The 15,735-nt window shown below is 43.2% G+C and overlaps 1 protein-coding gene across 1 annotated transcript in view; it reads right to left on the reverse strand.

Moving 5' to 3' along the window:
- The window catches only part of ASPH (aspartate beta-hydroxylase), a 209,831-nt gene that overhangs the window by 54,258 nt on the left and 139,838 nt on the right, over positions 1–15,735 (reverse strand). The window contains exons 15-16 of the mRNA XM_065895024.1: positions 8,001–8,086; positions 989–1,075 (exon numbers count right to left, since the gene is read on the reverse strand). Coding sequence (XP_065751096.1) covers positions 989–1,075; positions 8,001–8,086 — 173 coding nt within the window. The remainder of the gene's footprint in view (positions 1–988; positions 1,076–8,000; positions 8,087–15,735) is intronic.

Below are 15,735 nucleotides of genomic sequence, written 5' to 3' on the forward strand. Positions count from 1 at the left end.
ACTTGAGTAAGAAACTTTTAAAATATCTTCCATTGGAATATAAGCTCCACAAGGACACAGACCTCGAGAGTGTTCTTCATGATAAATCCCAGGACCTAAAACAGAATGTGGCCCACGGAGGGTTTCCCAGCTACAGAAGAACGTGGAAAAGCTTCATGAATTGAGGAGCTGGAAGATGGAGAAAGTCCAATAAGAAAGGAGAAGGTAGTGGTTGAGAATCCGCCTGCCAATGCGGGGGACACGGGTTCGAGCCCTGGTCCGGGAAGATCCCACATGCCACGGAGCAACTAAGCCCGTGCGCCACAACTACTGAGCCTGCGCTCTAGAGCCCAAGAGCCACAACTACTAAAGTCCTCGAGCCTAGAGCCCGTGCTCCACAACAAGAGAAGCCACTGCAATGAGAAGCCCGCACAACCCAACGAACACCTAATGCAGCCAGATGTAAATAAATTAATTAATTTAAATAAAAAAAGGAAGAAAGGAGAAGGTGCGGAAGGCGCTGGGGAGAAGGTAAGGGGTAAGAAATGAGTCAGCTGACAGAAACTACACAGAGAACAAAGTCCATCCCACTTTATATTTTAAAAGTCTTTTCTAAGCACACTTTGCAACCTCTAGTGATAAAATGAGGTTCTTAAACCTCTAAGAAGGCTGAAGTAAAAACCAGGTGGTGGGTCTAAAGGGAACAAACGTGAGGGTGATGGGAAATCAGTGACTAAAGTGTTATTCTTTACTTTCTTTTCAAAACCGGAGAGAAGCCAGATGGAGGGGGAGCAAAAAATGTTACTAAATTCATGATACAAAATAGCAATAATTAATTGTCTTATTTAAAACTGTATTTCTTGCTTGAATTTATGTATATGCATGAGAAACTGATTCTCTATACAAGTTAGAAAGGAAAAATAAAATGCAAATACTGGGTTTGAAAATCCAATTATACAGAGCATAAGGACATCAAAACCGTGTCCTAAGTAGCAAGGTTTCAGCATACCTTTGCTTTCCCATATCGCGCTCCTGGACTCTGAGGGTACTTCTGAACCAGTTCTTCAAACGCAGGCACTGCTTCCTCAATTTTTCCCTGTTAGGAAGAGGCAATTATATACATACAATAAATCTAAATGCATAATGTTATTCAATATAGTCATTTAATATTCACCAGGTAATTTTGTCAAAATTCCCTGGACTCCTTTCTTAGTTTAAGACAATTTTATCCTAAGATTCTAAATAATTAACTGCATTATGACAAACAAAAAACTAGAAATGAACATAAATACACTTTATGTTTTAAAAGGCAGACACCTGGCAAATGATGTACTAGAAATTGCACACACTACTATATATAAGATAGATAACTAATAAGAATCTGCTGTATAGCACAGGGAACTCTACTCAATACTCTGTAATAGCCTCCACGGGAAAAGAATCTGAAAAGAAGAGTGGATATGTGTATATGTAGAGCTGATTCACTTCACTGTGCACCTGAAACTAACATAACATTGCAAATCAACTCTACTCCAATGAAAATTAAAAAAAGAAAAACAGGGCTTCCCTGGTGGCGCAGTGGTTGAGAGTCCGCCTGCCGATGCAGGGGACGCGGGTTCATGCCCCGGTCCGGGAGGATCCCACATGCTGCGGGGCGGCTGGGCCCGTGAGCCATGGCCGCTGGGCCTGCGCGTCCGGAGCCTGTGCTCCGCAACGGGAGAGGCCACAACAGTGAGAGGTCCGCGTACCGCAAAAAAAAAAAAAAAAAGAAAAGAAATTGCATTTTCTCTATATATGTACAGTTCCCACATGCACTCTTAAAAAAGTTTAGGATTTCAGTTGGGGGAAGCATACTGCTAGCAGCTAGAATGCCTGGGGTCTGCAATGAGAAGGGCACTGTCGGCAGGCAATAAGCACGCAGGATGACAGGGCCACTTGGCCGCCGATGTTGTCACCCGTTGAACATGAGGGTTGATGTGGCTCACCGGGTTGCTGGGGCACCCCACTGCTTCCTTGTCATGTGACCCCCCCCTCCCCGCAAAGCCCACGCGGGCCCTTAAGAAGCTGGTCCAAGCAGCTGTGGTATGTCTCTGACCACCACTGTGCAAGCGGAAATGCGGGATGTGTAACAGGTAAGCTTGCTGAGGGTCTTGGCATGGGGGTGAGGCACCCTCTCCCCTTCGCAGTCCATCCACAAGGAGAAACACACATCCCCTGGTGTCTAATGGAAGGCAGCAGGTCAGAATATTGGAACCGTGCGATGGAGATGGATTTTCTGAGTTGAACTTTACCACCACTTCAGCTGCCTATCAATCCGTAAATCCATTCATTCCATGCTTAAATGCAAGCTCACTGTGGTTTGTACGTTGTCACCCTCACTGAGTGAGTTTTCACAGCAACAGAGTTTACGCCTCAAACGTGGCTGGGCTCAGCAAACCATACATTACTACCTGATCATTATTGATACCTACTTCTCCACAACTTGACTAAATAGAGTCAGGCAATATCCATATTTTAAAGTTCCTTAAAATCATGGAAGAAGGAGGTTTCTTATTCCCTGTTACATGCCCATCAGTGGCGCTGAGGGTCTGGGAGACAGTATATGCACAGAGGAGTGGTCATGAGTGCAGGTTCCAGAGCCAGAGCGACTGGCTAGACCCTGGGCTCCACCACTTAGGAGGCGTGTGACTCCTGGCAACTTACTTAGGACTTTGCCTTATATGCCTCATCTGTGACACCGGTACAATGAGGGTACTTGATCACTTTGTCGGGCTGCTGTGAAGGTCAAATCTGATAACATATATAAAATGCTTATAGCCGCTGCAGAGAGCATGGAAAGCAATGAAAAATGGTAGCTATTATGATTCTTACTATCGTAGCGTGGGGAGGATGTGTGAGCCCACATGAGACAATAAAGCGTGCCTCAGGTAATCTCTTATCTGACAGACAGGTTAATGCAAAGAGAATGAGGACTGGAAGGCTGAGATAAATCAAGTCAGGAACATATTCTCTAAGTTGTATTTGTTGTCAGAAATCATTGTATCGCTATTTAAAATATGCTGTGTCTCTCACGATATTAATTTTTTTAAAGGCTTTATTTTTTTAGAGCAGTTTTAGGTTTGCAGCAAAATTGAGAGGAAAGTATAGAGATTTCTCACGTACCTCCTACCCCTACACGTGCACGGCCTCCCCCCATAACCAACATCGCTCAGCACAGTGGTACATTTGTTACGATTGATGAACCTACAATGACGCACTGAAATCACCCAGAGCCCATAGTTTACGTTAGGGTTCACTCTTGGTGTTGTACATTCTGGGGGTTTGGACAAATGTATAATGACATGTATCCACTGTCTCCATAGTTTTGCATTTTCCAGAAAGTCATATGGTTGGAATCATACAGTATGTAGCCTATTCAGATTGGTTTCTTTCACTTAGTAATACGAATTTAAGCTTCCTCCCTATCTTTTCATGGCTTGAGAGATCATTTCTGTTCAGTGCTGAATCAGATTTCATTGTCTAGATGTATCCATCCATTCATTTACTGAAGGACATCTTGGTTGCTTTCAGCTTTTGGCAATTATGAAAGCTGCTATGAACATCCATGTGCAGGTTTTTGTGAGAACCTAAGTTTTCAACTCCTTTGGCTAAATACCAAGGAGCAAGATTTCTAGACTGTATGCTACGAGTATGCTTAGTTTTGTAAGAAACCCACCAAACTGTCTTCCGAAGCGGCTGTACTACTGTGTCTCCCACCAGCAGTGAGTGAGAGATTCCGAAGCTCCACATACTCATAAGCATTTGGTGGTGTCAGTGTTCCAGATTTTGGGCTTTTTAATAGGTGTGTAGCGATATCCATTTTGTTTTAAATTGCATTTCATAACATATGAGGTGGAGCATCTTTTCATATGCTTATCTGCCACCTGAATATCTTCTTGGGTGAGTTGTCTTTTAAGGTCTTTGGCCCATTTTTAAATTGGGTTGTTTTTCTTATCATTGAATTTTATGAGTTTTTTTGTATATTTTGGATAACAGTTTCTAAAACTACCATTTTATTTCTTCTATGAGTGATTGTAAGGGATGAAGAATTCATGTTAAATATCCTTCTCCGTGTGACTTTCTTCTAACTAACCTGTATGAGTTTCCTGAGGCTGCTGTAACAAATGACCACAAACTTTGTGGCTTGAGAGAACAGAAATTCATTCGCTCATGGTTCCGGAGAGCAGAAGTCCAAAATCAGTTTCACTGGGGCTGAAATCGAGATGTGGGCAGGGCCGTTCTTTCTCCAGAGGCTCTAGGGGAGAATCTGCGACAGCATTTCCTGACATCACCTCAATCACCGCTTTGTCTTCACGTTGCCTTCTCCTGTGTGTGCCTTCTCCTGTTTCGTCTGTATCAGATTTCCCTCTGCCTCTCTCTTATATGGAAACATGTGATTGAATTTTGGGCCCAACTGGATAACCCAGGATAATCCCCCATCTCAAGACCCTTAACTTAATCATATCTGCAAAGACCCTTTCCCCAAACACGGTAACATGTACAGGTTCCAGGGATTAGGACACAGAATATCTTTGGACGGATTACTTTTCGCCTATCACATGACTTACACAACTTAAATCGCAAATATTGAGGCTATTTTTGTGAAAATCATGCTAAATGCACCATTTCCAGATTTAAACCATAGGATTAACAATATTCATAACAACTCCGCGAAAGTATTTTTTCCAGCTTAACACTCCCCTAGTTGGCCATCAAGGTTATAAAAATAACGGAATACATTGGCTCTGTCCTAGGCATCCTTTGGATCCCTTAACACACATGCTCTATGCCTTGCCTAAGGGACCATCAGTCCTGCCCTCACCTCAGCTGTTTGGCAAAGTTAATGTGTTTGCTTTTAGTCTGAAAAAAACTTTCCCTTCCCCAGGTTCTTGCTGGAGAATATAGCTCCAGATACTATTACACAATTCTTCTTAAAAAACTCAACCCAGGATAGAGTGCTCACGAAGAACTGCCTGAAAATCATCTGTTCTTCAACACAGCTTACATTTTATCCTAGGACCAAGACAGTTCACTGGAGAGACATGTACTTGCCTCACCCCCCGCCACCCCCGGCTCCTGTTCTGGCACGAGGTCAGCGGGTGCGCTGAAGGACACTAAGACACACCCCATGGAGGTCACGTAGAACACGCGCGCGAGACATTAGGGAGGAGGCTGTGCCATCCATCACTAGGCCCTTTATGAAGATCTATGGCATAAGGTTCCTCTCTGGACTTGGTGCAGAACAGCTATTCTGAGGACTACTATCCGTCTGACAGTGTGATCTACACCCCTTCCTTGCTCTGCCCGCAGTTTACTTCTTTCCCAGCCCCGTTTAAAGCCTGTGGTGTGAACTTTCGTGTGTCGCACTTACTCTGACTTTATAAAGTTTTCCCTTCTTTCTCTCTTTTTCTCCACTTATAATACAATAATAAAAACTAATTCCAACAAATGAACAAATATTTCAGTGTATCATTTCAAATCCTTCTTCTGGGGCATAAGGAGGAGTTTTAAGCAATAAATATTATTTTAAAAAATTGATGATTGGGCTTCCCTGGTGGCGCAGTGGTAGAGAGTCCGTCTGCTGATGCAGGGGACACGGGTTCGTGCCCTGGTCTGGGAAGATCCCACATGTCGCGGAGCGGCTGGGCCCGTAAGCCATGGCCTCTGGGCCTGCGTGTCCGGAGCCTGTGCTCCGCAACGGGAGAGGCCCATGTATCGCAAAAAATAAAATAAAAAAAATTGATGATTAAAATATGATCCATGCATTTTTGCAGGAAAACTAAAGTGACCTCGTACTTTCATGTCACACAGTTTCTGAAACATGGGTGTGGCCTGAGACCAGGCCTCCTCTGACCATTGCTGCCTTATGGCTGTAGCAATCCCAGTAGTCGGCTGCATTATTTGAAACTACCAGCTATAAAAACAACCCTAAAAAATTTAATTACACTGATGACGCAGTCAATAACATGGCTCCCTGCTGTTTCAGAAGCAAGAATTGCCTCTGTGGGCCCTTCTTCCTCCTTTATTTACCCTGTTATAGATCCACGGTGCTCCTTGAAGAAAGCATCAAAATTTCTCCAGATAAGCGAGAACTGGAGAATACCCCATGGATTGTTCCAGCATTTTTATGCTTCACTGACTTATCTGCCCCTTGATAACTGAGCCCTTCTCTACTATTCATTATAATTACATAAAAATCCTTCTCTAAAGCTGTTCGTTTGTTCTTTATCCCTAAAGTCACCTGTGAAATAGGCATCCATTTTCATCAAGGGCATGTAGCACAGAGAAAGTGGAGCATGCCAAACAAGGTGATAGAAAAAGAAGATTCCTGCTTCGTTTCTATTAAGAAATGCAAATTTTCATCAAATAGTAGATGGCTGCATTTTATAAAGTCAAACAAGACAGACACAGAAATCATTCGATGTTAATTTAGTGAACAAAGACTTTGCTGCAACATTCTTTGGAGTTACTACCTTTGTATCAGCTGCTGACCAGGGTGAGCCAGGCTTTGGTTTGGGAACCGTGCCTAATGCTAGTTACAGACGTCGCCATGCTTGTTGGGACTTTTCCAGTAAATATGGGGGGAAGCACATTCTCGTCCCACTTCAGTGCCTAACTCGGGTGTTTTTATTGTTGTCGCTTACCTATGACAGTCCCCTTATTCCTTTTTTTTTTTTTCAGCTAATGTCTACTGATTAAAAACCACATTACAGGAAAACTAATGAGTATTAGTTTAAAATGCAAGTATAAATTCAAGTACAGAGTAGAGAGAGAAATTTTCATGAGAAACAACTACAGGCAGACCTCAGAGATCTTGCAAGTTTGGGTCCAGACCACCACGATAAAGCGAATACCACAACAGAGTGAGTCACATGAATGTTTTGGTTTCCAGTGCATATAAAAGTTATGTTTACATTATATTGTAGTCTATTAAGTGTGCAATAGCATTATGTTTAGAAAAACAATACACATCCCTTATTTAAAAATACTTTATTGCTAAAAAATGCTAATCATCATCTGAGCCTCCAGCGAGTCCTAATCTTTTTGCTGGTGGAGGGCTTGAACTTATTTCGAGAATTACCAAAATGTGACAGAGAGACCCGACGCGCGCAAATGCTGCTGGAAAAATGGCACCGGTAGACTTGTTTGATACAGGGCTGCCACAAACCCTCCATTTGTAAAGAACCCAGTATCCATGAAGCACAATAAAATGAGGTGCGTCTGTAGATGATTCAGTGAAGGTGTCATTAGATACATTATAACAAATATTTGGCCCAATCATTACATGAGTGTGATGGAGTTAAGAGAACAGATAACTTCAATCTAGGGTTAACTGACTTTCCAAAAACTGTAATATCCAGAAACACACGCAAATAGTATTTCAAATTAACTGATGACAAAGCAAAACTTCAGTCACCCTGGAAACTGGAGGTGCGTGAGGTTAACCCCAAGTGAGAAGAATCTTAAATCTAACATCATTTCACCTTAACAGTAACTGTCCTAAGAGCATTGGACTAACCTATGTTTTCTTTTTGCATCGCGTTGCTTTAAAATGAAAACCCCTACTTGTATGGTACTTGACAGCACTGATGCTTCTTTTTTAATCTCTTATCTCATTGGAAAAGACCAAGTAGGAAGTAGGAAGAGCATGTATTAGTCTCATTTTTTAAAATAAGGAAACGGAGGCTCAGAATGACTAAGTGAGCTGCCCAAAGCCACCAAAGTAGACAGTGATGGGAGGGGCTGACACCCAAGTCGGCTGGCCTGCCGGTAAAGTTCTATTTCTATGTGGCCATTATAGCTGCCGTTTTTCTTTTCATTTGATTCACTTCACATGGAATGCTGACGTGCCTGGGGGAAAATCCACTCTATTCAAAGGTTGTTTCTCTTACAGTTTTTTAAAAAAACAAATCAAGAGTAATGGCTGAGTTTATTTAACAAAGAAACCATCGGGTGTTCCTGCGAAAAGCAAAACCACCTACCCGTTTGCGGAGTTTCTCTGCAGCATCGAGTTCAGCTTTAATAGTCTTATCAAATTTATTTAATAGTTTAGGCTTCTTTTTCTTCACTGAAAGAAAAAAAGAGGTTTTAAATTTTTATTTTATGTTTTTGTCTAGAAATAGTTCTTGAGAATAGTGATTTACGAAAGTAGTAAGAAACCTAGCGTTGGTCCCGAGCCTATAACTGGAGAACCAAGCACAGTCCTGGCTCAGCTCCCCACACGGCTCTCCCAATCCCCAGGATGACCCAGTCCGTAACTGCCAAACCACAGGGAAGCGGTCAGGGCCCTTTTTCTCAGATGCTCGAAGGTGTTCTTGGGAGACTGGGTGCATTCTGGTATCCTGAAACTCTCAGGATAGTGACCTAATTTCTGGAATGAAAATGGTAGGTATGATTTCTAAACTCTTAGGATCAACTCCTTGGCTAAGCCCAAAAGGCTGCTTACAACTGTCTCTGAACACACCCACAGTGTTTCCCGATCAGATAAAAGTAGGAAATTACTCTCAAGGGAGCAGGATTTCTTAGTCTAGGACTCAAGACCCTTCCATTGCATCCTGGACCTAAACTCCAGCATATTCCATACTCGAGCCAGATGGGACCACCCCTCGCTCCCCAAATAAGCTTTCTGCCATTTCTGAGGCTACCTTCTCCAAGTAAAATGGCTTATTCCTTGTCAGTTGAAAATACGCCCCCCTCCTTCAACGACCAGCTGAAAACCCCACTCACTCCACGTATCACTCACAGAAGTGCTCTGTTTTCTCTATCACACGACTGAAATCCTCAGCACCATGCTTATGTCTTTTTGTGTGTGTGTGTGGTTCTTCCCCCTATTATATGGGACTTTTATGTACTTATCCTGGTCCCTTTTCAAACCGTAAGCCCCTGCAGAGTGGCACCGTGTCTTTGACGCAACCTGAATTTCCTCCTGCTGACTCAGCCTGAAGTCATGACCAGCAGGGGAGGGTTGGGGCCTTCCGGTGGACCCAGAGCAAATAATCCCGTCTCCGGGCTCAGAGCATGACCAGGTGTGACCCTGAAAGGTAAGCCGGATGTTCCAGGTAGAGAGAAATGACAACAGTCAGAGGAGAACTTCCTTAATGCTCTGACATTAAACCAACACATTCAGTTCCTTGTGCTCTGTCCCAGGTGCAGGAGGAGGGGTTCTCCCTCCTAAGGTCACTCCCCGCCCTGCCCCACAGGCCCGCATTCTGCTGCCTCCATAGGCCTCCTCACTCTGGCTTTCCTCTGAGCCCCTGTCCACGTTTCATAGCGCTGAAGTCTCCACCATCCTAAAGCCAGCAAACCAACCAACCAGGACGAACCTCAGCCTCCCCACCCCAACTCGCCATCCTCTCCCCCCCTCCCCTCCCTCGTGGCTCCCTTCCCACCCACAGTGCTTTGTCCTCACCCACCACGGAGGCAAAAGCGAGTCGTCCACAAGGAAGGAGCCTCAGTGGTTAAGAGTCAGATGGTAGGGGCCTGAGTCCCAGCTCTGTCCTGTCCCAGATCTGTGACCTAAGCCAAGCTGGTGGTAGACTTTCCCGACTCTCACTTCCCTAATCTATAACATGGGGTAGCGTTCTTGAGAATTAAATAATATTGCATGTGGGCAACTAGCACAGTGATCAACATACAGTAAGTGCTCTGTATCTGAGAGCTAATAATCCGTATGGCCATCTCTGCAAGTCCCCCTGTTCCTTTTTCTCCCATCCAACCTGGCCACCCTGCAGCACCGGACACGGCGGACTCCTCCCTCCTTCCTGAAAGGGTCCCTCGCCTTGACTTCTGTGCTGCCCGCTCTCCTGGCTTTCCTCCTGTCCCCGCAGCATGCTGTGCTCATCAGGGTCAGTCTTCAGCCTCTAAAGGGCTTCCACGGTTTAATTTCCAAACTGAGCTCCATGTTAACTAGTTACTTTTCTCCTGAAATACAAAAATCATAAATCCAAGTGCCTATGGGCACAGAGGCTTCAAGCTCAGATCCAAAGTGAAATTCGCTACTGCTCACAAATCTGTTCTGTCTCAGATTTGCCCTATTTCAGAGGATGGCGCTGTATTCATGTTTCCAAATAACAAACCTGGTCAGTCTGTGACCGGAGTAAAGAAGAAGGAACATGAGGAATTATCCGAAGACTGAAAGTAATCGCTACTATTTTTTTTAGCACTCACTGTGTGCCGGTCTCCAGGCCATATCTCCTTTTATTCTCTCAATCTCTTGGACATGGGGAACTTAACTTCACAGATGTGGCCACTGAGGTTTCAAAGGGGTCAGTCCCTTGACACCTCCCCTATGGCTGTTAGCATGGCTGATGCCATCTTGGGCCTGACAGTTCCTCCTGTCCTTCCATTGACACTACCCAGGAATGTACTGTGCCGTGAATCACTTCTCTGTTGTCAGGGGCTTTAGAGTTAATAGATATTGTTCCATCATCATTAGGACCAGGTGGCCTCTACGCTCTGTTGGTCTCCAAACAATGATGAAGACCTTTGCTGGCGTATTCCGGGCGCCCACAAGACTAGCTACCCACTCATAAATCTTGACTTAGGAATACACGCTGTATTTCCAAGCACCCCATACCCCAGGTTAACTATCAAATTGTCCCAGTGGCTATAGCCTCTGCGAATGCTTCCAGATCATTTTCTGCCCAATCCCACCCTGTGAGTAAGTTACCCTGTAATAAGTTGATCCACTGATTACACGGGGCTTCCTGCCTCGTTGTTCGGTCTCAAGATGCCTTCTCAGTTCAGTGGGCACTTTTTGTTCCGTCCGTCCTCCGACACCTCCCCTCTCCCATCTACATTTCCCACCTGAATGGTTTCCAAAAACAGGGAAGTTTCCTAAGTATCTTAGCCTCCTGCCTCTCCCCACAGGGGAGCTGGTGTGACTTATCTGATCACTGAGTTAGGGGGAAGCAACAAGCTTGTGTAGCTCAGTCCCACCCCTTCCCTTCCCCCAGGATGTGTACCACTAATGCGCTGAGCGGATGCCACATCCTGCAGGGAGGGGTTCCCACCCACATGGCGGAACTAGGGTTGCTCTCCACAGCCTGGAGTGGGCGGGTATGTCCAATTCCTGGGTTCAAGATTACGAAACCTATTATTCCTGCTCATTTAAGTCCCATTCTTCAATTCGACTTTTATCAGTAATAAAGCTGACACTTTGATCACTTTTTTCATTTCATTCCTTGTATATAATATAGTTTCAATGTTTGTTGGAGTAGAGTTGATTTACAATGTTGTGTTAGTTTCAGGTGTAGAGCAAAGTGAATTGGTGATACATATATCCATTCTTTTTTTAGATTCTTTCCCCACAGGCCATTACAGAGTATTGAGTAGAGTTCCCTGTGCCAAACAGTAGGTTCTTATTAGATATCTATTTTATATATAGCAGTGTGTATGTGTCAATCCCAATCTCCCAATTTATCCCTTCCCCCCTTCCCCCTTGGTAACCATGTTTGTTTTCTACCTCTGTGACTCTACTTCTATTTTGTGAATAAGTTCATTTGTGCCCTATTTTTAGATTCCACATATAAGTGATACCATATGATATTTGTCTTTCTGCGTCTGACTTGCCTCACTCAGTATGACAATCTCTAGTTCCATCCATTTGCTGCAAATGGAATTATTTTGTTCTTTTTTATGGCTGAGTAATATTCCATCGTATATAACTCCTAGGCATATACCTGGAGAAAACCATAATTTGAAAAGATACATGCACCCCAATGTTCATTGCAGCACTATTTACAATAGCCAGGACATGGAAGCAACCTAAATGTCCACTGACAGAGGAATGATAAAGAAGATGTGGTACATATATCATTCCTTATATATTTTTTAAAAATTGGTATTCTCTTATTTATTCCACCTTTCTCTTCTCCTCCCCCCAAGCCCCAAAGCCCCCTATTGTTGAAAAATATGTCTAAAGCAGAGACTGAAAAAATAGTGACTAGTGGGCACATTCAACGGCATGCCATGATATGTTAGCATACGTGCTGAGGACATGGGAAATGAATCGACATTTGGCTGAGATGGGGATTTATAAATGGTGGAAGTTAGTGTCGTGTCACCCAGCACTGACTTATGTCTCGCAATTGCTCGCTTTGGTTTTGCAGAAATGTCTGTCAGCAGGACGACAGCAGGACCAGGAAAGCCTGGCGAGCACCTGAGCAGAGGGTTACTGCTGGCATCAGGACTTTTCCCAAGCGCATCTCCCATGTTCCACTGTCAAAGTTAACATGAGGTTTATTTACAGGGGGGGAAAAGAAAAAGCTATTGGCAGCTTAGGACATCCAAAATATATAGTTAACATTAAAATATGTTTGTTAAATAGCCATACTGTACTCAGTGTCAACATATTTCAGTATCATCACGAAAAACAGAATATTAAAAATCTCGAAGCACTCATTACCAAGAGAAATTACTTTGTCCCATAAAATTTCTTTTCACAAACCTTCCTATTTAATAGCTGTTAATATTGCTCTTCTCTTTGAAATTCAAGTTTATTCCTGTCATGACTATTTTTAAGTGTATAAAAAGCCTAAGGCAATTTTTCCAACTGTAAAAAAACCCAGATCTGTTCCTTCTTGTTCTGGGGAAACATGTGGTCTTATTGCAGAACCAGGAGTGGGGTCTCAGGGCTTGTGACAGGATGGAGCAAACTCTCTCAGGCTCTTTGGGCCTTAGTTTCTTCTTCTACAAATGGTTCTCTTAAGGTCTCCGAACAAATCCTGCACTTTTAATTTTCAGTTGATTTAAATCATGTTAATAATCCTTCAAAGTAGACCTAGGAGTATTGCCATGGGTTGTTAATTTTGTTGAATTTGGATTTTTAAAAGTGGCTTAGGAACCAGATGTTTATGTTTTATAAAACTTTGAACTTTTCTTTTTGGTCACTGCCATTACAAGTATTTTGTCCTTTTCCAAAACCACAAAGAAAGAAAAAAAAGTGACCCGTTGCATTTCAAATCCTGACTTCCCTTGCCGTCGTTGAAACATTAAGAGCAAATGAAATGGAAAAGAAGGGAAATAAAAGAATAATTAAAGGCATGAAAAAAGACTAACAATACACATGTAGATTATATAAAAATTAAATGTTGACTCCCTTTGCTCTCCACTTGGTCAACGGAAGAAGATGTTTTCATACTATGGTACATGAGGAGAAGCTGACCACCCATGAAAACAGACACAGGATCTTTGCATCTCTCTATGTCCCCGACATGCTCTGATGATAAGTGACGGAAGGTGCAAGGTCTGCCATAAGGTAGACAGAAAAGCAACTTTCCGGACCTGTCTCCCTGCTTCCAGTCTGTTCTCTCTCTACATTGTCCTCAGGATCTTCCTGAAACACAACCTGTCCATGTTACTCCATCGCCATGGATCCCCCAAGCACATAAAATAAACACTAAACTCCTTCCTAGTAATTCTGCTCTTGGCTCTCTGCCCAAGAGAAATGATGACACACGTCCACACAGCGACTCATATGCACGCGTTCACTGAAGCGCTGTAACAGCCACAGGTAGACAAAACCTAAACGTCCATCACCTGGTGGACGGACAGACGGTTTATGGCAGAGCCATACAATGCAGTGCTACTCAGCCATGATAAGAATACGTGCAACAATGTGGATCCCTCTCAAGTGCATCACGTTAGGGGAAAGAGGCCAAGTTCATAAAGCTACTAACTGGATGATTCCCTTTACACAGCATTTTAGAAAAGGATAAACTGTTGGGAAAGAAAACAGATTAGTGGTTTCAGAGGCTGGAGGTGGGAAAAGGGGTTGACTCCAAAGGGCACGAGAGAATTTTGAGATACAGAGTTCTAGATTTTAAGTGTGGTGGAGAAATTGTAACTAGATGTCAAGGCATATGTCAAAACTACACACCACAAAAGGTGGATTTTACCATATGTAAATTACACCTCAATACCTGACTTGACAAAAAAGTTATAAGGAAGAGACAAGTCACACGATTCTCAATGAAGACTCTCGGGAATTCCCTGGAGGTCCAGTGGTTAGGACTCCGAGCTCTCACTGCGGAGGGCCAGGGCTCGATCCCTGGTTGGAGAACTAAGATCCCACAAGCCGAGCAGCATGGCCAGAAAAACAAACGAACAAAAAATAAAATCAGTGAAGACTCTTATCATAGGTATATCAGTATGAGAAGCATTTGGGCATAAAAACATCGTTCTTTCAAAATTAAAATTAAATCTGATTTTGAGTTATCCGCCGCCAACCATGAACCTATCAGGAGGTAATTTGAACTTACTCAAATTCAACTATGCTTAAGAAGCTCCTCCCTGCAAATATAAGAAAAAAGGAAGAAAAATTCTCTCCTTATTTAATATCCCAGCTACCTTTTCTGCTCCTGTCTCTTTCTTATCATTCATTCCACCCTCCAAGCACCCTACTTTTAATTTTTATTTTTTAAAAAAAATTTGACTACTCTTGAAGTATAGGAAACCATTGCTGCTCTTCTGTGTGTGACTCTAAGCAGTGGAGGGGGCCCCAGGCTTTGGACTGAGACCCACATTTTTCACTGGTTCATTCATTCATTCAATTCAACTACTTGCTAAAAAGCCACCATGTTTCAAGGATTGTGCTAAGTGCTGGGGATTCAACAGAACATTCCTCAAGGAGGCTACTGGGGAGAAAGCTGTAAATGGATAATGAATGCTTAGAGGAATGAGGGTAATTATAAGGGCGGACCAGGAGTGGTGCTAATCTTTTTGGGAAGGGGGAGGGAAAGCTTTCTGGGGAAATTGAGGACTTAAGTATAGACCCAGATAGAAGTAGCATTCCCAGCAGAGGAAAGAGTATTTATTTTGTAAATCAATCACAAGTTTGGGACATTGTACTTTCACCATTAGTTATTTTTCTTTATTTTTCTAAAAATCTCCTCCTGCTTGGATACTATGGTTTGGTGCAATATATACGTTCTTATTATGGGAATCTGGGCTTTCCAGAATTTTGGAAAGCTCACACTGGTGGAGGTATTGCTCTGGGACCCCGGCCATTGACTTGCTTTCTCCCCACATATGGGTACGTGGCCTTAGTGATACTGAACCTGCTTTAAGAGCCAGAAGAGGCCTGAAATGCATGTCCAGGGAGTTTTAGTTTTGTAGAGAGAGGATGTACACCCCAACTGTAAGAGGTGGCACAGCAAGAATGGGGCTTTTGAAAACATGCAAGACAAAGAGTGGACAGCTGTAGCCCCGCACCCCAGCCAGAGGCGGGATTCAAGATTCCCACGCTGAGGGCCAAACCAGCCACTCTGCTCGGAGCTGCCATCTGCTTTTGATACAACACTGTAAGCTGATTAAGGACCTTAAATTAACTTTACTGGGAGGAAGAAAGATAGAAAATGAGAACTTCTCCCACCAACTCAAAACCTATCTGAAACGTTGTATTTAGTCAAGAAAAATCCGTACATCTTGAAATAACCCTTTCATAGTTGTTTCCTGGAACCAGCTTTACTGCCTTTGACAAACTGTCTCCTAGCCACTCTATCTTCACCTCCTGTTACTTACCTGCAAAGCAGTTACATTTCCTTTACACAGACTCTCAAATTTCGCATGAACTTGTGACACTTCCGTGACTTTTCTCATGCTGTTTTTTTTTTTTTGGTGGTGGTTTGGTTTTGGGAGCTTGGAAAACCCTTCCCTCTATTTCTACCAAAGAATACTCTCTTTCAACCTTCAAGACCTAGTTTAAATGCTATTTCC

This window comes from Phocoena phocoena, chromosome 17 (assembly GCF_963924675.1).
Source record: "Phocoena phocoena chromosome 17, mPhoPho1.1, whole genome shotgun sequence".
Classification (NCBI taxonomy): domain Eukaryota; kingdom Metazoa; phylum Chordata; class Mammalia; order Artiodactyla; family Phocoenidae; genus Phocoena; species Phocoena phocoena.